This window comes from Plectropomus leopardus, chromosome 12, assembly GCF_008729295.1.
Source record: "Plectropomus leopardus isolate mb chromosome 12, YSFRI_Pleo_2.0, whole genome shotgun sequence".
Taxonomy (NCBI): Eukaryota; Metazoa; Chordata; class Actinopteri; order Perciformes; family Serranidae; genus Plectropomus; species Plectropomus leopardus.
Window position 1 is genome coordinate 690,283 of NC_056474.1, and position 20,286 is coordinate 710,568.

General features: G+C 41.1%; 2 protein-coding genes across 2 annotated transcripts; one reads left to right on the forward strand and one right to left on the reverse strand.

The window, feature by feature from the left end:
• Positions 1-942: 942 nt before the first annotated feature.
• On the reverse strand, positions 943-6,957 carry proca (protein C (inactivator of coagulation factors Va and VIIIa), a). Its single transcript, XM_042496964.1, has 9 exons — positions 6,907-6,957; positions 6,464-6,615; positions 5,223-5,380; positions 5,114-5,138; positions 4,324-4,434; positions 3,267-3,407; positions 2,783-2,901; positions 2,512-2,629; positions 943-1,630 (listed from the first exon to the last, which is right to left on the reverse strand). The coding sequence occupies exons 2-9, from the start codon at positions 6,531-6,533 to the stop codon at positions 1,044-1,046; spliced, it is 1,329 nt and encodes a 442-aa protein (XP_042352898.1). The 5' UTR covers positions 6,534-6,615; positions 6,907-6,957; the 3' UTR covers positions 943-1,043.
• A 6,022-nt stretch (positions 6,958-12,979) lies between these two features.
• LOC121951161 (inner ear-specific collagen-like) lies at positions 12,980-17,147 on the forward strand. Its single transcript, XM_042497404.1, has 5 exons — positions 12,980-13,003; positions 13,835-14,351; positions 14,727-14,807; positions 15,057-15,137; positions 16,243-17,147. Exons 1-5 carry the CDS (start codon positions 12,980-12,982, stop codon positions 17,145-17,147), a joined length of 1,608 nt encoding a protein of 535 aa, XP_042353338.1.
• Positions 17,148-20,286: the final 3,139 nt, after the last annotated feature.

Genomic DNA, 20,286 nt, shown 5'->3' on the forward strand with positions numbered 1-20,286 from the left:
ACTCTGTGTTGACGCGAGTGTGTGTGTGTGTGTGAATCTCAGGTGTGTATATTGTGGTGCTCGATTAAAAGCAATAATGTAAAGCAGAGCTGCTGTCGGCGTAGACGCGTCCGGCCTCAGCCCGCCTGCTGCGTGGACGCTCTGTTGTTACGTTACGTAGCACGGACGAACACGTGATGCTGCGTCCCTTTAAGACTGCTGCTGTGTTAATGTGTCGGCCTAAATTCTTGAAATGTAAATAAATTCATGTGTTCATCATTCAGCGATCCGCTCTGTTTGCTCTGTGGAGTTTTGCGCCGCGTTGTACGAGTTTTCACGGACTTCATTTTACTAAAAATGTGATCTTTGTGGAGATGACGCAGTGGGAGAGACTGCGGCTGGTTAATGTTTGAGAGAAAACGCTGCAGAAATAAGTGAACCACATACAGATACTTTATGTGCAACTACAGGATTCACAGGGTTCATCCTCTGGGGAATATGAATGTCTGAATCGAATTTTAGCCGACAGACGTAGAAATGCAGAGCTCCAGACAGCGTCGGGGTTATGCCGAGTATAGCTCCGGTGTGTTATCGAGCTACGGTTTTAGGCCCGCCCAAAAAATCTTCAACAGGAAAATGCTGAAAAAACAGTCAACCGTCTAACTCCATAATTCAGTACTAAAGATAAGTACGCAAATGTGTGTTTGGTAGATCATTTCTTTGTTGTAACTATGCTTCTTCTTGGCGTTTTTATTTCCCTTTTAAATGTCCGGATTTATCAGGAAAATGCATTTGTGCGATGAGCGGCAGAGCTGAGTGTAGTATGTTTAAAGAAGTCTGAAATCATAGTTTAGTGTTTTGATTAAGAGTACATCCAAAGTTTTGTAGTGATAATACAGTATGGTAGTACTTTTATTCACAGTACTGACGTGAGTCTTTGGGGTGAAAAAGGAGACGAAGGCGTCTTTAGACAGAACCAGTTTATTGATGAAGACCTGGACTGTACTGAGACCCGGACGTGGTCTAACAGACCAGACTAATCGACTGTTGGGGGTCGAGGTGGGTCAGACACTCGGGGGCTCTTGTGGATGGTGTCCTTTGTCCCAGTCCTCACGCACTTTGTCGATCCACTCGTTGTAGTTGGACACCTTGGTGTAGATGCCCAGCTTGTCCTCCCTGCCGCAGCCCTCGCCCCAGGACACCAGGCCGATCAGGAACCAGGTGTCTCGGTACAGAGTGACCATCGGCCCGCCGCTGTCCCCCTCGCAGGCGTCCAACCTCTGTCCGAGGATCCCAGCGCAGAGGACGTTGTTGGAGATGTTGTGGGACATCTGGTGGGAACAGATGCTGCGGTCGACCAGCGGGATGTTGATGACGTTAAGCGCCGAGCTGAACTTGGTGCTGTCCAGGTCTTCTTTGCCCCAGCCGGTCACCACGGTGACGGTGCCGTTCAGGTGGAGCACCCGCTCGGCCATCTCGCGTGTCGGCAAACAGGCGGGGACAATGTACTGGGAGAAGGGGGCAGGGCCCTGCAGGCGCAGCAGTGCGATGTCGTTGTCCACCGTCCTGCTGTTGTAGTTTGGGTGTTTGAAGGTCTTAATGACACTCAGGGTGACCTCGGTGCCTTCGTCTCTGTGACGCTCGTAGTCACCTGAAGACACAGACCGAGGTGTCCCCCAAGATGTCCCTCAGAGCAGGCGGTAAGTACACCTCACTATTCCTTTACATTCACCGACACTTAAGATTTGACGCGTTAGAGTAGAGTAGAGTAGAGTAGAGTAGAGTAGAGTAGAGTAGTATGTCAAACATTTAAAAAAGAAATCATAGTAAAAAATGTCGTCCACACTGACATAAAATATTCATAGTACAGCATGTCGTCTTACAAATCACGTCGTCCAAAAATGAATCAACAGGTCATAGTTTAATACGCTGAGAGTCATGAAAATACAAGTCTGTCAAAAACGTCTTAGTATTGTATTTTGAAAAAATATAAAAATGTTGAAAAAGTATGTGTAGTATATAAACTGTCCAAAAAAAGTAGTATAGTATGTCAAAGAAAAGTCATAAAAACACCACAGTGAAAAGAAGTCACAGCAGACTGCGCTGAAAACGCTGTCCGCTGAAGCGCTGTAGTAAAGTTTGTCAGAAGTATAATTTTTCAATGAGTCATAAAAACAAACTATTGTATGTTGAAAAAAATCATAATTCCCTAAAAATGTTGTCATATGTTTTGTCTAGACTTTTTTTTAAGAGTCATAGTACAGTAAGTCGATGAAATGTCAAATGTCGTATAAACATCCGAGTAAAGTATATTCAAGTACATCTTTGTGTAGTATGTTGAAAGAAATTCTACGATCCTGTATTCAAAAATACCACCAAAAGTCATACTATACCGTGTCGGCCAACATGACTTACGTCCGAGCTTCGTGTGACCACAGTATCATAAAATAGTGGTACTATAAAAAGTGAACGGCTTTAATCGCAGTAACAAAGTTTTCGTGTCTTGTGTCGTGTTCGGTGCAGCGGACTCACCGAGCCGCACGCTCACTCTGAAGGTGTTGTCGAGGCAGTGGGCGGCGGTCAGGACCCAGCTCTCATCGATGAGGACGCCTCCGCAGTGAAAACGCCCTCTGGCGTTCAGCATGAGCACCTGCACGCAAAAACACAAAAACGTTCACTTCAGGTCATTGTCAAAGCGCCAGGAGACGTAGATCATTTCTGTGTTTTTAACACTTCGTGCACCTGAAGAGGTTTTTATTATGAACTCGTCAGCCGCGTCACATCTGTGTTTTGGGTCAGTTACCTGCCAGGGACTCTCGCCCTTTTTTCCCACCTCCCCTCCCACCATCCAGGGCATCAGGCCGTCCTGCGGCTTCGTGTACGACGACCTACCGATCAGCAGCCGACCGCAGGACGAGGGACCTGCCGGAGGGGACAGAGACACATTAAACCACGCTGTACTGTTATTGCTGTTATTAACTATTGTTATTAACTCTCCTGAGCAGAGATTTCAGCCTAAATATCAACTTTAGATTCAATCACAGAAGAGACAAAACTTTTTCTGCCTATTAAACGTAGGTAATAAACTCACTGATATAAAAACCACAGGTTTAAAAATATAAACATTTACGTGTCCGCACTGACCGACATGCCCGACTCTTCCAAAATATTATCTGCTGATGACTCGATAACGATTTCAGATTTTAAATCCAAGCACTTTCAAGTACTTTCCAGACTGGACGATGATTTGAACGCAGAAAAGAGAAGAAATGTATTTATTTTCTCACCTTTCGGGTCACATTTCTTGGAGTCGTCGTTGAGTTTGTATCCGCTCACGCAGCTGCAGCGCCTCGTCAGGCCGTCCTTGCTCTCCGAACAGTCGTGGTCACAGGCGCCGTTATCCACCGAGCAGTTCGTGGCCGTTTGAGCTGAACAGCAGACAGATTAAAATAAGTTACGTTAAACATTTTAGTGGTAATTTCTCTGATTTCACTGTGACGAGACGCTCAGTCTCTGCTGGACTGTCGGTCAGACACAGCGAGACTTTTAAAGTCGTCTCATGGAAGTTTTTATTATTTCCTCTGACATTTTTTATTGATAAACATCAAGTGATTTTTCAAGAAAATTATGAAAATAATTATGAACCGAGGATCTCTGAGGAGCTAATTCGCTGTTTTGTAACTGAAATCAGGATTTTGAAAACGGATCAAACAAACTTTTCACACATTTTTTCATGAACCAGCTTTCAATTTGTTTTTACTCAAATTTGTGTTTTTTATGTCTGTAAATGTGTTTTTTAAAAGTGAGATAAATAAAGGATATTCATGATTATAGCTCTACTTCTGCATAGAAAACACTTTCATTTTAAGTATGAAATAATAAAAAGGTTTTCACAATGATGAGGTCGTGTCGGTCTCTCTGTGATGGATAAATCTGTTCGAGTTCAAATTGTTGAATTTTTCTTGTTTTTTACATTTAAAAAAAGCTAAAACTAAATCTGAATTTTCTTTCTCTTAAAAACAGTATATGTTGTTTATTGTGTCACTGATTTACTTTTTTTTGTTTTTTTTTTTTAGGTTTTTCTCTCATTCTGCAGCTTCACAGTTCCTTCAGTACCTAAAACCAAACTTTCAGATTTTGGTTTTAATTCGTGAATGTTTGAGCATTAAAAGGTTATTTTCCCGTGTGTTGAAGTTGATGCTGCTGCGTATAAACTCGAATAACGCCGCGGCTCCGAGGGTCAGAATAAATGTTTGTTTTTGGGGAAATGAACCCGTTTGGTGGTTCACAGACCGACTCGACAGGATCACGGGTTCGTCATGTCTGCATGTCGTTACCACTCACGCTGGTCGCAGTATTTGCCCTCGTATCCGTGGTTACAGCGGCAGGCGTAGTCCTGGTACAGGTCCACACAGGCTCCGTGGACACACATGTTGGACTGACACTGGTTCCCATCTGAAACAGGTAAGATCAGTGTGAATACATTTCCCACAATGCCCTACGCTGCAGGACAGGGCAAAGTCTCAAAGTACAAAGTGTTCGTTCGGTGAAGAAAACCACGAACACGTCAACAAACTGCCTCAACTCAACAAAAGAGTTTAAATGATCCGCTGAAGATTAACACTGAGCGCGTCAGAATAATTCACAAATGCTCAAATAGGAACATTTTTACTTATCTGAACGTCGTGTAAGTGAAGCTTTTCATTAAAGTCTATCAGCTGACAAAGGTTTTTTTATGTCTTTAATTTTTTAAAGACATTTTTATGATTTTATTTTTTAAAAAAATGTTATTTTTCTTTTCTGAAAATTTGTTATTTTGCTGATTATTGAAGAAGAAATGATGCTTTTTTCTTTCATAATTTTCTAAGATTCTGATTTTTTTCTGGAAAGCATGTTTTCTTCAAAAATCACCAAAAATAACATATTGTTAATTACTGTTGAATTTTAAAGTTCGGTTCTTGAACACCTCATGTGTTATACAGGTTTGCAACAAACATGATTTTTTTAAAATGTTTCAGGTTTTTCATGACCATCTGCAGCCTGAAGTGGGTCCATCAGAATTTTTTTTACTTTCTGGTGTTTCCATTCGTGTTTTCACATTGCGATACTGTACTGAGACTTTTGGGTTTCTTACCTGTGTACACCGTCCAGAACTCCAGCTGCAAACACACCAAACAAAAGGTAAACCGCTCAGAAAAATTCACCAGCACTGACGATGCTGCGGCTTCGTTCGTTCACGTTACCGTCGCTTCCCGGTTTTGGAAAATCTCTTGTGCTTCTTCAAAGTCACATTTCTCCTCCACACATTCGCGCTCCATCGAAGCAGGTTTCAGCTCCTCCAGGAAAGAGTTCGCCCGGCGGGATCGAAGCAGCATGTGAGCCTCAGGAGCGTCCGAGAACACTGGACGGTCACAGACGGGACGAGGACATGCAGGACAACAACAGTTAAATGTTTTACAAGCTCAGAGACTTTTTGGACCACATGCTACAGTATTCGGTTGTCAGCTGGTTTTGTAACGTGTCATATTTTGACATTTTTCGCCGTACTACAGTATGTCGATTTTGGTCACTATACAATGTTTTTGGATGTTTTTTTTGACGTTCTATAGTATGACGTGTGTCAACATGCTATACTATGTGTTTTCAGCTGTTTTTTGGACAGGTCATGTTTTGACATTTTTCGCCACTATAGTATAGTATATAGTAGTAGTATAGTAGTACTATAGTATGATTGTAAAAGCCATTTGGTTTATGGTTGGATTTCTCTTCATGTTTTTGCTGTTTTTCTTTGTTTGCCTCTCTACCAACACTTGGGGGCGCAGTGTTGCCGGTTGGCTGCCGTCGTCGGGTCAGAGTTTATGTAATCAGTGAATAAATGGACTCAGGTGTTGCTTTGGGGGAGGAGCAAACAGTTTTAGACTGCGAATGAGAGGAAATTGTGGAGTTTTTGGGGTAAAATCTGACAATATTGGAAAATAAGTGGATGTTTGGTCCACTTTATTTTTTGTTGTTACGTTTACGTTACGTTTGTTGTTAACCGGAGAAAATAAATCTACATTATTTTTTGGACACGTTGGACATTTCGTTTTCATTCACGCGTCAAACAAATACCGACAAGTAACCAAGTGACTTTTTTTATTTTGAATGGGAGAGACTCACTACAACGATGTTTTTGGTCATTTTTTCAACATGCTACATTATGACCTTTTTGGCTGTTTTTTCATCACTGTAAGTTATGACGTGTCCTCGATACTATAACGTGTCTCTGACGTGTTTTTAGTATGACTTTTTGGTGGCATTTTGGACGACATGCTTTACCATGACTTTTTTTCTTTTGTTTTGGTCGACATAATTTACTATGACTTTCGATCTCATTCATGATTGACATTTAGAGAGTTTTAAGAGACATTAATGAAGCACGTAAATGCTAACCATCTGCTTCACAAAATGTTTTTTTTTCATTGATCCATCCGTGTGCACCCACCTGACAGACTGAGCACTGACGCCGACCACAGAGCGACGACGATGGACACCCAGAGGACGAGGCGGGACATGACCTCAGTCAAACCTGCAGCCAATTAGACGAGACAGACACCAGCCAATCACCTCTTCCGTCAGCGGTTGTATTCGCCCACTCTGCCGTGAAACGGAAACACAAACATTCAGATCCATGTCTAAATGACGCTTAACGAAAATAAAACAGGACGAAAACTGAGGAGAAAAAAATCACAACATCGTCTCTGCGGTATCGACCCGATTCAGCTGAGAGCAAACACACGGCGGGGTCCCTGTTTGAACCTCTGCGACCTTTGACCTCTGACCTACAAGGGGCTGCAGAGCCGAGACGACGTCCTCAAACCGCCATGACAACCAAAACCCAAAAACGACGAGTGGACTTCGGGGAACGAGGAGCGTTTCTGTACTTACGTGTGAGGAATGGAAGCCGTGGACGGAGACGATGCTTCGCTGTTTGTGGTTTTAATGACTAACTGCCCGTGTTTACTGAGAGTCCACAGTCTGCAAAAACACACACACACACACACACACACACACACACACACACACACACACACACACACACAACCTCCCCTTAACCTCCCCCCACTCACCTCTGAACACACCAGAGCCTCGTTTACCAAAAGTCCAAAAAGTTTTTCTTTCACAGCTTCTCTCAAAGCGTCCATCCGTCCAGTCCAGAGAGACCTCGACCTCCGCCGCAGCGTCTTCACCGAGCTGACTGGACAAAAACAGTTTCAGTGTCCCTGATGGGATTAAAAACTCATTCTCATCCTTAAAGAAGTATTTCACCGATATAAAGAGGGTCCCATCGTAATGCTGCTCGGTCTCTGGGGTAGAAAGACTTTTGAATTTGGTGCTTCATGACCAGAGAGAGCAGAGGGACACTTTTGCTTAAGACGTAGAAAACCTACATGTCCCAGAATGCACTGCGCCGTACCAGACCAATGAACGCTCCCACGTTGGGGGACGTAATGTGAACTCATCGTTTTGGCACCGTAGCTGCCGGACGGTTACAAAACCAGGCCGGATCTAGAATTTGGCTCAAATGCTCCACCTGGTCCACGAACGCCAGACAGACATCTTTAGCCCCGAAAAATTCTCACTTTGAGCGGTCATTGTCACTAAAACAAGGACACTCAACTTGCCCATGCATGTTTCTAGGATTTTAAGACATTTCTCGGATTTTAGGACATTTTCTAGTATTTTAGTGCATTTATCTGATTTTGGGACATTTCTTAGATTTTAGAACAATAAACAAGCTCTATTTTGATGCTGTTTTATTATTTTAAATGTTGAAAAATAACTGAATAATTGAGGAATAATAATAATTGAGGTTAAGAGGAACACATGGAAGACAATGAACATACTATAGCACCTTAAAAGTTTCTGTTTGCACCAGCAGAGGTGTGAAATATCTGGCATTTATCAACATTTTTCTGAGTGACTTTGTGTTTCTCAATCTGCATGTGAGATTCGCTTCCTCGGATCCCAATTATGATGAGTTTAAGAAGAGGGATTTATTAAATTACATAACAAAAAAATTCTGACAGTAATAATAATTATCATTATTATAAATTACTTTGAGATTTTACAGTGCAACGTCTGAAAAAAAGATTAATAAAATCATAAGACCCCTAAAATATAATTTAAGTCAATTTAATGCCAATGACGGCCTTATAGTTAGATTAATGAATTCAGTACCTGTTAAAACTTTTCAAGGATGCGTGGAGCCCACACAGAATGACCTTTTTGGTCGAGTGAATGACTTAGACCTGATCTCACTGCCAAAATCCCACGATGACGGTTTTGAGAGGAGAAGATTTGGTAACTTACTGAAGAACAAAACAAAAAAAAATTATTCAGCCATTTTATCCCTCCTCTCATGATGAGGGTTTATATGACACAATTTTTTCATGAAACTTCCTCTACTGGATTTTAAAAGGAAGTGTCAAATTACACCATTTGTTTCTTTACAAATGTGAGACTTAAGTTCCTATCCCAAAGAAAGAAAAACTTTAAAAATGTATATTAAAATTTGTATTTTGTATCTAGGTAATTCCAATTTTCATAAAAAAAAAAAAAAAAAAAAAATGTATAAACATGTAGGCCTTTAAAAGTCAAATCCAGAGCAGGAAGAGAACGACGAACCTCTGCAAAGTGTCCGAGCTGCAGACGACGACGAGTCCTGCAACAAAAACAGAAAAAAAAGTTCAAGACAAGATAATAAAGATGCAAAAAGGGTGCACACACATCATCTTTTCAATTATGAATTACATAACACACACAGCCTGACACTTATTAATGAGTAACTAACCGGTTAATTTCTAAGAAAAAAATGCAAAAAGAGGCTTTTCCTGTACAGGTGGCGCTCCACTGAGCGAACGCTGCATTTCAGAGCACTGTTCATGGAGAGAGGTGGCGAAATTTAAAATTACCGTTAAATCGTTTTACAATTATTTATTCATTATTTTGGCTGGGTTTTTTTCTGTAAAAAAATCTTCTTTTTTTTTTTAAAGGAAAAATTCTACAAATTTTTTTCTTTTTAAACATTTTTGGTGATCTTTTTTTTATCTTTAAAAAAATGGCAACTAAAACATTAAAACACAAACATACCATGCCTTACAAATAAAATGCTGATTTTTTTTCTTAAAAAAAACTGGCTTCATTTATGAAAAAATGAATGATGAAATTATCATTTTTTGGTCTTTAAACATTGTTGGTGATTTTTTGTTTTTGAAAAAAGCCATTTTCAAAGTCCAAAGTCCATGTTTCTCAGTGAGTCTTTTTTCCTTATTTCTTTCCATTATGTCCTACTATGTCAAGGAGTTAAAGTGGCCTTTGTTTTTCGCAAAAAAAGGGTGATTTTATTTTCTTTAAAATACATAAATAAATATTTTCTTTAAAATGTTTCTGGCAAATTTTTCCCCAATCACGCTGTTTTTCAGTGAGTTTTTTCTTACTTCTCCCCTTTTTGTCCTATTATTTTCTGGATTTAAAGCAGCCTTTGTTTTCTCCTGAATCGGACAGTATGTGTAAAGAGGCTTTTCCTCGAAACGTAAGTTATCAGGTCTCAGACCAAAGGAACTGAGCAGCATCACGACGATCCTCATTTTATTAACTGAAGCTCTTTATGTTGAACACGGTTTGGATAACGTGTGTCACAGTGGTCACATGAGCCTCTAAAAACGTGACCTCTCCCCCTCATGTGACTGTTTCTGTTTTCTTGCAGCGTGGCGAAGGCTCCGCTGACCTCAGGTTGTCCGTCGACGCCCCTCATCACGCCGTGAGGGTCCTCACGCAGGAATGCAGGTGGAGGTGTGAAACTCGGCCGGCCTGCGCTGGTTGTGGAAACCAGGACACATATTAAGGTTAACTATTCATCTCGCTGTCGTCTTTTGTGCCTCGGCTTTGTTCCCTCGGCTCGGTTTACATGTGTCCTCTTCTGTTTTGATTTTTCAGAATAAAAGCCTGCCTGGGGACATACAGGAGCCGTCTCTGGTTCCACGGGCGACTGCGATGGGGTGACTAACAGCGTGCTGGCAGGACAGCGAGGAAGGGTGTGGTTTCAAGCACGTCTTTATTTGTGATGGAGGTCTGAGATCTGGCGGGCCGCCTGCGGGTTTGTGTCCGAGCTCTACGTTTGTTCCTTCACTTCCTGTGAGCCGCTCAAAGGACGGGGCTCCAGTTTTTCTGTCTTTTTCTTCTCCAGTGTGCAGTTTGAGTCTGTCGGCTGGTTTCCATCACTGATAGTTTCAAAATGCCGATAAAACTCATGTGGAGCTGACTGTTTCCGCTGAGTGATGTTGTGCAACTTCTCCTCTGGTGATAATGTCCCAGTAACCATGGCGACGGATGTTCAAAACATCAGCAGCTTTATTTCTATTGCAGCCGCCGCACGAGCCGTCATTATTTTAATCCAAGGCCACGTCGGCGTGTTATGGGAGAATATCTCCGGCCTAAAGCTGTTTTCTGGCAGTTTCAAAGTTATTAAAATGACAACAATTCAACATTTATTAATTATATTCATTTCATATTCATAAATCTTATAAAAACAATGTTTTCATAGGATTTATGAATTACTATCATGCTAATGCAGAGATCGAGGAAGTAAAGGCGACAGCGGCGACGTTGGTGGTGCGTCCGGCCTCTAAATCGAGCCCTGAATGAATAAAAATTTCTCCCTAAAAGTTCCTCCCACGCTGACGATTTCTTTGCATGTGTTGCAAACGTCTTATACGCACACTGTTTCATTAAAAACATTTAAAATTGTCATCATTAAAATAAAACGTTAAAATTGCAACAACCAGTGTTTAAAATCTTTTAAAGGCCTAATGGAGACTTTGGAGCTGTCCAGTTTGGAGACTTATTTATTTTTGTCTTTTGTTAGACTGACCATATGACTTTAAGTCTGCACATTTTTGAGTTCATTTCATTTCGTATAAAAAAAAACTGCTTCTTTTTAAAGAATTTGTAGTTTTTTGGGTTTTTTTGGTCATACTGTGTAATTTATCCATCAATCATAAATAAGCCCATGCTGCTGGACCCTGTCCCAACAGGCACCCTGAACCGTTCACAAGGCAATTAATGCAGATAATCTACAAAACGCCACATATCGGCTTCGATAACTGGCCGGGCCGATAATCTGCTGATCCCTGATACGTAAGTGTAGTTAACAGCAAGTACCTTTCCAACCTAAGGCTGCTTTCTGGCAGTTTCAAAGTTATAAAATGAAAACAAATCATTTGATGAATCACATATTTTTCATATTCATAAATCCTTTAAAAACAATCCTGTTTTTTTTTTTTTAAGAATAGGCATTTAACCCCTGGATGCTAAAAATTGGGAGCTGCTTCTCTGCCAGACAAGGTGACGTAACTGGGTTATGATTAAACTGATACGCTGTGTCACAGGTGAATTGTTACCTGGAAACGATGTGTTTTCACAGACGCAGCACTAGTCTCGACAACAGAAGAAATCTTTTGAAGGAGATTTGTTTACAGTCTGAGCTTCTTATCGCACGACGACACCAAAAGTGACAAAGAAAGGACAGAAGAGAGACGAAAGGAAGAGGAGAGAAAGTGAGAGGAAGAGAGAGAAAGTACCCAAATTTCCTCCAGATTCCCTGAAGTCAGAGTTCAGAGGAGATGATTCAGTGATCGTGTGTCAAACCTGTAATTTTTATGATTACAGAACATTTTTGTTTGATTTTTCTCTCGTTTGTGATCGCTCTGATTCCTGTCACGTGACGACGTGGTGCCACAGAGTGAAGTCATTGTCCTCTGCTGTTAAATGTGCTAAAATAATAAAAGTAGGCTGCTCATTGTGGGGACGGTGTGAGGACGCAGTGTTAGATTACTGGATTATGTTGATGGAGACGTTTGTTTCGAGAATGAAAAAAGATGATTCTGCAAAGTACACCGCGAAAATCATCCCCAAAAACTACAACTACTGACACGAGGTTGTTCGCCTCCAGTCACCAGTCAAGTTGCATTTACAGTCTACATCCATATCTGTAAAATATCGACAGAAAATCTCGACAATCAGCACAGTTCACAGATTACTAACCAGTCCAGTACCAGACCAAACCCACCGGGGCGGCTGGTGGTCTTCTGACTACTCTTATATAAAAAAAAAAAAAAAAAGAAGTAAATTAAAAAAGTTAATTACATGGAAAAGGTGCTTTTGAAATTATTATAATTTTGTAACATAATTTAAATGCATATTTATGATAATTATAACACAGTTTTCCCCCAGCATATTTTCTTTTTTCCCTTAATATTTCTCGGGAGCTTTTTTGAAAAAACAATTTTCTAAATCTACTTAATTGTGGAACATTTCTTACCAAGCTGCTTGTTGCCTTTTTTTTACTCACGTTTTTGAAATAAATCAAACCAATTTGCTCAAAGTTTTAAATACGAAAGACGAAGAAAGCAGCACCAGAAAAGTGATGTCGCTCCAGGTTTCAGAGGGTTAAACTAATTTTCCCCTCTGACGTGAAAAAAAAACTGCAGGGAACAAGATTATAAAAAGAAAATTCAAGTTTTTGCACAAAATCTTGGACTTTTTTTATTCCAAAGTGGTCAAATTAAGCGATGAACTTGATAATAAATTTTTTAAAAAAGTCGTGAGAGGAAGGATTAAAAAAAGAGAATCATGTTTTCTGAGCAGAAGATGGTCAAAGGAGGGTGGAGAACGATGGAAAGATAAACGGAGAGGTGTCTCCTCTTTCTGCTCCATAATATATTTCTGCTGTTTCACGGTGAAGGAGGTCACACCGCAGGCAGAAGGCCCAGTTCTCCCCCAGCAGGACAAAGAAGACGCGCCTCCCCTCCCTCCCTCTTCGTCCCTCCTCGTCCTCAGCCTTTGTCCTCGGGGCCGGCAGCTGAGACGGAGGCTGAAAGAAGTTTTGTTTTGGGCGAGGTTTATAAATGGATCAAAGCGTCCAACATCCTGACTCTCGTCAGTAATCCTGCTCCAGACGATGCTGCACGTCTCGGACGGAGCGGTGAGTCTTTTTCCCCAAAACGCCTCAAAGGATTTTATTTTCTGCTGTTCAGGTCGTCTGGAATATGTCGATATATCGAAATCTTTAAAAATGGGGCTGACAAACGATTACATTTTTGAATTGTGATTAATCTATCAATAATTAATTAATTAATTTCTATAGTTAACCCCTAGAAAGCTGAGCAAATTGGCTCGAATTCTTTGAAAGACATAGGAACAAGATGAGGAGAAATAAAGAAAAAAAGACAAAAAAATTGGCAAGATTATTTAAAAAAAAAAATTTTAAAAAAAAAAGGAAAAAAAAAAAGGTAAACAAAGACAGAAGGGGCTGTTTGATTGGTCCTCAGAGTGCAGAGCTCTCTTGATTTTCACGCTGCAGACATGCAGGCAGCAGCACAGAGGAGACACCGGCCTCCAAGTGGCAAATTTATTTAAATTCTCTGGCTTTTGTTTGATAAATATTGTCAGGCAAAAAAATGTTGTGGCACATTTCCGATCAGTCCTCAGCTGGTTGATTTGTTTACTATATTACCTGAATGCCGCTGACATCCTGTCTGAACGTCGCGTTGAGGCGCATTTAAACTTTAAAACTTGATGTGGAAAAAAATTAAAACGTTGTTGAATATTCATATTGAAGAGCAAAATCAAATAGTCGGGTGCAGCCCTGTTGTATTTTATAACAACTATTATTTTATTACACTCAACTGCCAGTTTTTAATTAAGAGGAAAATACGGACAAACAGACCGAATACTTGACGGAGTGACGTTTAAAAAGTGCAGATTCCTCCCTGTTTGATGAGCTTATCTTCATCATCCTCCTCTTCTACTCCAGATGCTGTCGAGGCTGCTGGGACTCCTCGTCCTCTCCTCCCTCTGCTCAGCCATGCTGCTGCCGAATATGAACGATACCGCCAGGGACGAGCTCAACTACTCGCTCCGCAGTGGAAACATGGGCATGTTCCCCGGAGACGTGCCGATGGATCCAGATGACATGCCGATGGATCCAGATGACATGCCGATGGATCCTGAAGACAAGTACCCCAAAAACATGCCGATGGATCCTGATGACATGCCGATGGATCCTGATGACATGTTCTCCAGCGGCATGCCGATGGCACCCAATGACATGGCGAGGGCGGGCCAAACGTGGCCACCTGACAGCAACATGACTTATATTCCCGAGAGGCCCTGGGACAACAACCCGATGCCCCCCGAGTATGATCCAAACATCTGCAAGATGATGATGAACGGGGGGACGCCTGTCCACCAGCTTCCTTATTACTGCCTCTGCTCGCACTGTAAGGGCACCGTGGGGCCCAAAGGAGACCGTGGAGACTGGGGCCCTCCAGGTGCGTAGATTGCTCTGTTTTACCTGTTTTGGTGGCTGCATTTTGGGGCAATTAGCTCTCAAAAAAAATGCTGCAACTGTTACCTCCGTTTCCATGGAAACACACAGAGTCTGCCTAATTCAGTCAGTAGAATCCTTGAAACCTGTTTACTGCTCCAGAAAGTGGGTCAGACCTTAGCAACGACCTGCGGACTCGTTTTCTAGTCCTTGTGCTGTAATGCATATTTGAGCGCACTCTGAATGTCTTGTGGACCAATCAGACAGCTTGGTCGAACCACTTGTTGAACAGTTTTTGTTTTTAAGTGTTTGAGAATAAAAAGGCACAAAGGTGTGACACAAAGGCACAGAAACTGACCTGACTGTAATCTCTGATCAGGTGCTCCTGGGAGTCCGGGCATAAGAGGACTGACGGGGTACCGTGGTCGACCAGGATTCACAGGCCGCCCGGGGACAAAGGGTGAGTTACAACATCAGGAAGTCTCTGTCTCCTCACTGAAATGACAACAAACATATCAAGACTTCAGTCAGGAGACCACCAGACGCCGTCAAAAAAGATGCTGAAATATTACAAGTTGTACCTATAAAGTGGACCCATTATGATCAGTTCATTTTTTCTATATCAGGACGCGTTAATGTTCAAAAACACTTTATTTTACTCGTTTTTACATTGTTTTGTGATAATTTCTTTCTTTGTCTGTGGTTACAGGTCAGAAGGGAGAGCTGGGGGAGAAGGGACAGCTCGGAGCTGCTGGTTACACCGGGATGAAGGGCGCACGAGGCTTCAAAGGTCAGCTGAGAAAAAAATACCTCTGCAAAATAAATTATACAATAGTATAGACTGCAGAATATGTTAACAAAGCCTCAATTATTAAGAAAGAAATACATGTTCCTCGTTATGATGCATTTTAAAAAAGTCTTTGACAGAAGCTGAAGTCAGAGTCCTGCAGTCAGGAGAGGTTGGCCTATTATCAGCACAATGTGCTATAAATTTTCCCGAAGTTTGTTTCAGATGGAGCTTTTCATTTTTATATAATGCTGGAAAGTTTCATAAAAAAATATAATAAATCATATGTTTATTACACTCCAACACACCATGGTCACATGACACTGTGTCAGTGAACTATGAGGGCAAAAAACAAACCACAAGAAAAAGAGCAAAATAATCGTTCTGTGATCAAAGTAAAATGTTCAGTTAATGGTGATATTGATTTTAGGTATGAGGCTCGGACCTTTGCTGGGAGGACATTTTAGTACCTGGACCTCTGTGAGTTTTAGTAGAATAGGTCCTCCAGCTGGTGATGCTGTTCTACAGTATATTTGTCATGTTCAATGTCTGACAGAAAATAAATATTTAAACCTAAATGAACCTGATGATATCTTCATATCTCACTGAGGAGTCAAAGGAACCTTTAAGCTCCACAGAAATACTGATTTGATGTATATCCTGATATATTTATCGATATCAACTGATATGAAAAAAATTAGTGTGATAAGACTTTTTTCCATAAGCGCTGCCCTATATGATATGATATGATATGATATGATATGATATGATATGATATGATATGATATGATATGATATTATGACAGTTACAGTAAATATTAAAAACAAGTAATTTTTAAAGAAGTTACTAACTGTGGGGCACCCAGTAGCTCATTTGGTAGAGCAGGCGCCCCATGTACAACCACAGCGTTATTGCTGCAGTGACCACAAGTTTGATTCCAGCCTCTGCACTTTGCTGCATGTCTTCGCTTCTCTCTCCCGCTTTCATGCTTGTCCTCCAAAATAAGGCAAAAAGCCCCCAAAACAATCATCTTAAAAAAAAAAAAAAGGTCAAGGATGATCACAGAATAAAGAAACGATTATACCATTATTCTTGATTTGTCTCCAGGAGAAAAAGGCGACCGAGGATTGGACGGTCCACCTGGAGCACTGGGCCCTCAGGGAGAATCAGGTACATGCCCTGCCTCCTGCGACAGCTACCAGGGTCCCCCGGGTCCACAAGGGCCCCCTGGACCAGCTGGGGCCCGGGGCCTTCCTGGGGTCAAGGGAATTATGGGAACCAAAGGAATGAAGGGAATGAAGGGTGACGAAGGTAGGCGCGGCGACCCCGGGATGGACGGCCACAAGGGCGATCAAGGTGAGCAGGGGATGTGCGAGTGCGCAGACGGGGCCAACGGCGCTGATGGGACACCGGGAAGAGACGGCACTAAAGGGGACAAAGGGGACATTGGTGTCCAGGGTGTGCAGGGCCCCATGGGACTAAAAGGCGACCAGGGCCCCATAGGCCTGATGGGGGTGCCTGGGCACTGCTCCCCGGCCATCCAATCAGCATTCTCCGCATGTATCACCGAGTCCTTTCCTCATTCAAACTGGCCCGTTGCCTTCCCAAGAGTCCTCACAAACCGGCAGGGGCACTTCAACCCCGACATGGGCATCTACACGGCGCCCTTCAACGGCACCTACGTCTTCTCCTTCTACTTGGCGGTCGCCCACAGGATTCTTAAGGTCGGCATGTTCCTCGAGCACAACCCCGTAGTGATAGCGACAGAAACGTCCCACCTTTCCACCACCAGCCAGAGCGTCGTCCTGCACCTCACCGAGGGCCAGCGGGTGTGGCTGCAGGTGAAGAGCAACACCACCAACGGCGTGTACACCGACTACGAGAGCACCGGCTCGTTCTCCGGATATCTGCTGTACCCCGACTCCTGTGATCTGCCCTTTTTCCGAGATTATTCCCCCTCTCCATCAATGAATCCAGATTACCCGTGGCCCACCAAAGCCCCTCCGTCATAGCAGGCCGTCAGTCACACACAGTCACACAGCACGGCGTCCAAACACACACACAATCAGACACAGTGTATCTACAACTGCAAGTTTTAAAGGAGGGGTACGCTGGCACACAGAACATTTAGGTGACATATTACTATTATATAATATATAATATATATATACATATATCATATTCAACCTCTTGGGTCTGAAGACTGAATCTGAAACGGTCGTTGGTTGTTAAGTCTGGTCAGAGCTAAGAGTCAGCAGAAATGCAAATTCAAGTTTTGATTATATGCTCCAAAAAACACACATAAAAACATCCTTAACAGCTCCTTTTTAAACAGGGCTCATGAACATTTTGAACTGACTTTTCGGCAGATTTTAAGACTATTTAAACGACAATCGATACTTCTTCTGGTTCTTTTTCATCACTAAGGAAAAAGGAAAAAGGAAGGGGGGGCATGTAAAATAAATGTTTAAATACTGAGGAGGGACTTGTGGGGTTTTTTGGGGGGGGGGCATACAACTTTGTAGCGATAACTTAAGAAAAAATTTGGACTTTCGGGGAAGCATTTTTTTAAGAAAACATTTGCTGTTTTTTTTTTTTTTTTTAATCTTTGAAGAAAATATTTTGATTTTCATGATCACAGTCCCTAAACAAATGATGCGTTATTATACAGGTTTGAGAAAAAAATTTCCATACCTGGAAGTTGCTATCTGCAAATTCCATGACTTTTCTTGACCATACAAAGCCTGTTTAAAAGACATGCTACTGATATAACACTTTATGGAAACATTTTTGGTTTTCTACTAAAATATCTCAGAAACGATAGGAAGGATTTCAGTGAAATATGGTTTAAAAGTTTATGCTCCTGTCAGGGTGAATTGTAATCAATTTGGTCATAACTTTTGCTTTAGGGCCATCATCAGGTCAATTATTTATTTATTTTATTTTTTATGATTTTCTGTGGGTGGGGTTGGCAGCAATTATGAAAACTATATTAAATTGAAAATTATGAATATTATGTTGAATTTCTGCCAATAGTTCCCCCCAAATACTAAACACCACTCCTTTCAATTCTTGCAGTTTGTTACAGTGAAGTTTTTTAAACATAAGCCAGGCACACAGCACACTCCATCACGTCCTGCAGTTTAGAGTAATAATCACTCATTTATACTCAAATATTTCTGCCATGTAAGAGGGCTAATTTAGCAGCACTGATTGAATTTATTTTTTGATAAAAAGTGTAAATAATTAAATTGGCACTGAGCATTAGAGTAAAATCACAAAGAGTTTGTTGAGACAGTTTTGCTAATTAAAAAGCTTTAAACGGAGAAGAAGCAGGTGAGGAAAGACGCCTCGAAGGAAACAGGATGGTGGAGAAATGAAGTCATGCACGTGTTTGTCGTGGGCCGTTCAGAGAATCGTGAGTGAAGCAGTGATGAGTTTTTTAAGTTTAGTCGACTGCAAAACTATCTAGAAAATGAGCTTCAAGTGTCTTGAGAGTCACAATTAATTGTATTGCAAATGCTGCAAATACTAATATTTGTGATACTGCAAAAGTATCTCGATATTAACCAGCCATCCACATTAAATTTAAGAACAAAAATCTGGTTTTGTGAAACAAACATGAATAAATGACCTGCTGGACTTCGAGTATTTCACTTGTTTCTTTCTTTTGTTTTTTTTGTTTTTTTTAATTTTGTTTTTACATTTTGTTGTTTTTAAAAAAAATGCACAGATACCAGTTGAGGTTTTTTGTTTTTTGCACCACATGACATATTAACTTAAACTTGCCAATGACGCGAAATATTTTTTAAACTCTTTGTGATGAATTAAAAATGCATCAGAGAGGGAGCTGAGGTTCTTGAGCGCTGTACGACAGTCAGGTGATTTTTTTTGGACGAATCAGAAAAGGATCCCAGTCTGAAGAAAAACGAGATGACACATCTTTAAGCCCTCCCGCTCTGAGCGACCACGTGTGTTACATGCTGTGATCTGTGCATTGTGGTATTTGAAATTAAAAGTTAAAAGTTTTCCTGAGGACTCGGGTTCAACTGTTTCTTCAGAGATTTTAATTTTTTTAAGGGCTGCAAATTATCAGCCAAAGCCTGTTATATCTTATAAAGCCATCAGTGAGCCACACAGTGTTATAAGGTGACATGTTTCTTTATCACCACAAACACACACACACACACACACACACACACACAGTAGTCTATGTTGTACTTTGTCCTGCTGACACAAATACTGACTAGAGCACCAAATGTGGATTAATCCGCCGGTAAAAATAGTCCAACAAAGTCACCATCTCCTTCAGTAAATCTACAGTGATCAGCTGTTTGAGGAGATTACTCATGAAACTGTGTTTTCTTGTTTTTTAAGATTTATGTCTTCAGTAGGAACCAGTGGGCTTGGCGCTGAGAGGACAGGAAGTCAGAAAATATTGAGACTCAATGACACCAAATGTATAGGAGAAAAAAAAATTATAGGACATATGAGATGTAAAAATATCGAGCCCAAAATCTGCACCAAGACAGAGCAGAAAGACGATCGGATCAATCAGCTTTTATTGTCACAGAGTCACACCACAAACTGCCAAAAAAAGTTTAACCTTTTACACGTTGCTACTGGGCAGATTTACAGTCTGATCATTTCATCCAGAGCCGAACACACCAGGAGATTTTACAATCGCTGCTTTTTACCACAGAGTACTCATATTTTAAACCATCATTATGAGTTCAGCTCAAACTAAACTAAACTTCAGCTTCTCTAAACCAACTTCTCTTCAACACACAGTCCTCTTGTTCTGTGATTGAAGAACAATCAACAGACGACTAATGACGTTGTCCAAAGATCTAAAAATGCAGTTTGAGAGTCAGAAATTAGCTGAAAAGCAGAAAAAAATATCACAAATAAAGATTCATCACTTATTCTACTCAGGGACCGTATCAGTGATTTTGCATGTTGACTAAACCAAATCATCTTTTAAAGAGATTTAGCAAAAGTATTAAATCTTGTACATTGCAAGTTTTTAGTTTCAAGCCTCGATATATTTACCCAAGATGCATTTAGACGCCGCAGCTTACATATTAAATTGTATTTCTCATAGTATTTAGCTCAATTTACACAGGACTAGTATTACCAGAGGACCTCGTG

Coding starts and splice junctions, on each gene's coding strand:
- proca (XM_042496964.1), bottom strand. CDS start 6,533: ATGTCCCGCCTCGTCCTCTGGGTGTCCATCGTCGTCGCTCTGTGGTCG. Junction 3,408..4,323: donor GGGCAAATACTGCGACCAGC/GTGAGTGGTAAC, acceptor TCTGCTGTTCAG/CTCAAACGGCCACGAACTGC. Junction 1,631..2,511: donor CAGAGTGAGCGTGCGGCTCG/GTGAGTCCGCTG, acceptor CTGTGTCTTCAG/GTGACTACGAGCGTCACAGA.
- LOC121951161 (XM_042497404.1), top strand. CDS start 12,980: ATGCTGCACGTCTCGGACGGAGCG. Junction 13,004..13,834: donor TGCACGTCTCGGACGGAGCG/GTGAGTCTTTTT, acceptor CTTCTACTCCAG/ATGCTGTCGAGGCTGCTGGG. Junction 14,808..15,056: donor AGGCCGCCCGGGGACAAAGG/GTGAGTTACAAC, acceptor CTGTGGTTACAG/GTCAGAAGGGAGAGCTGGGG.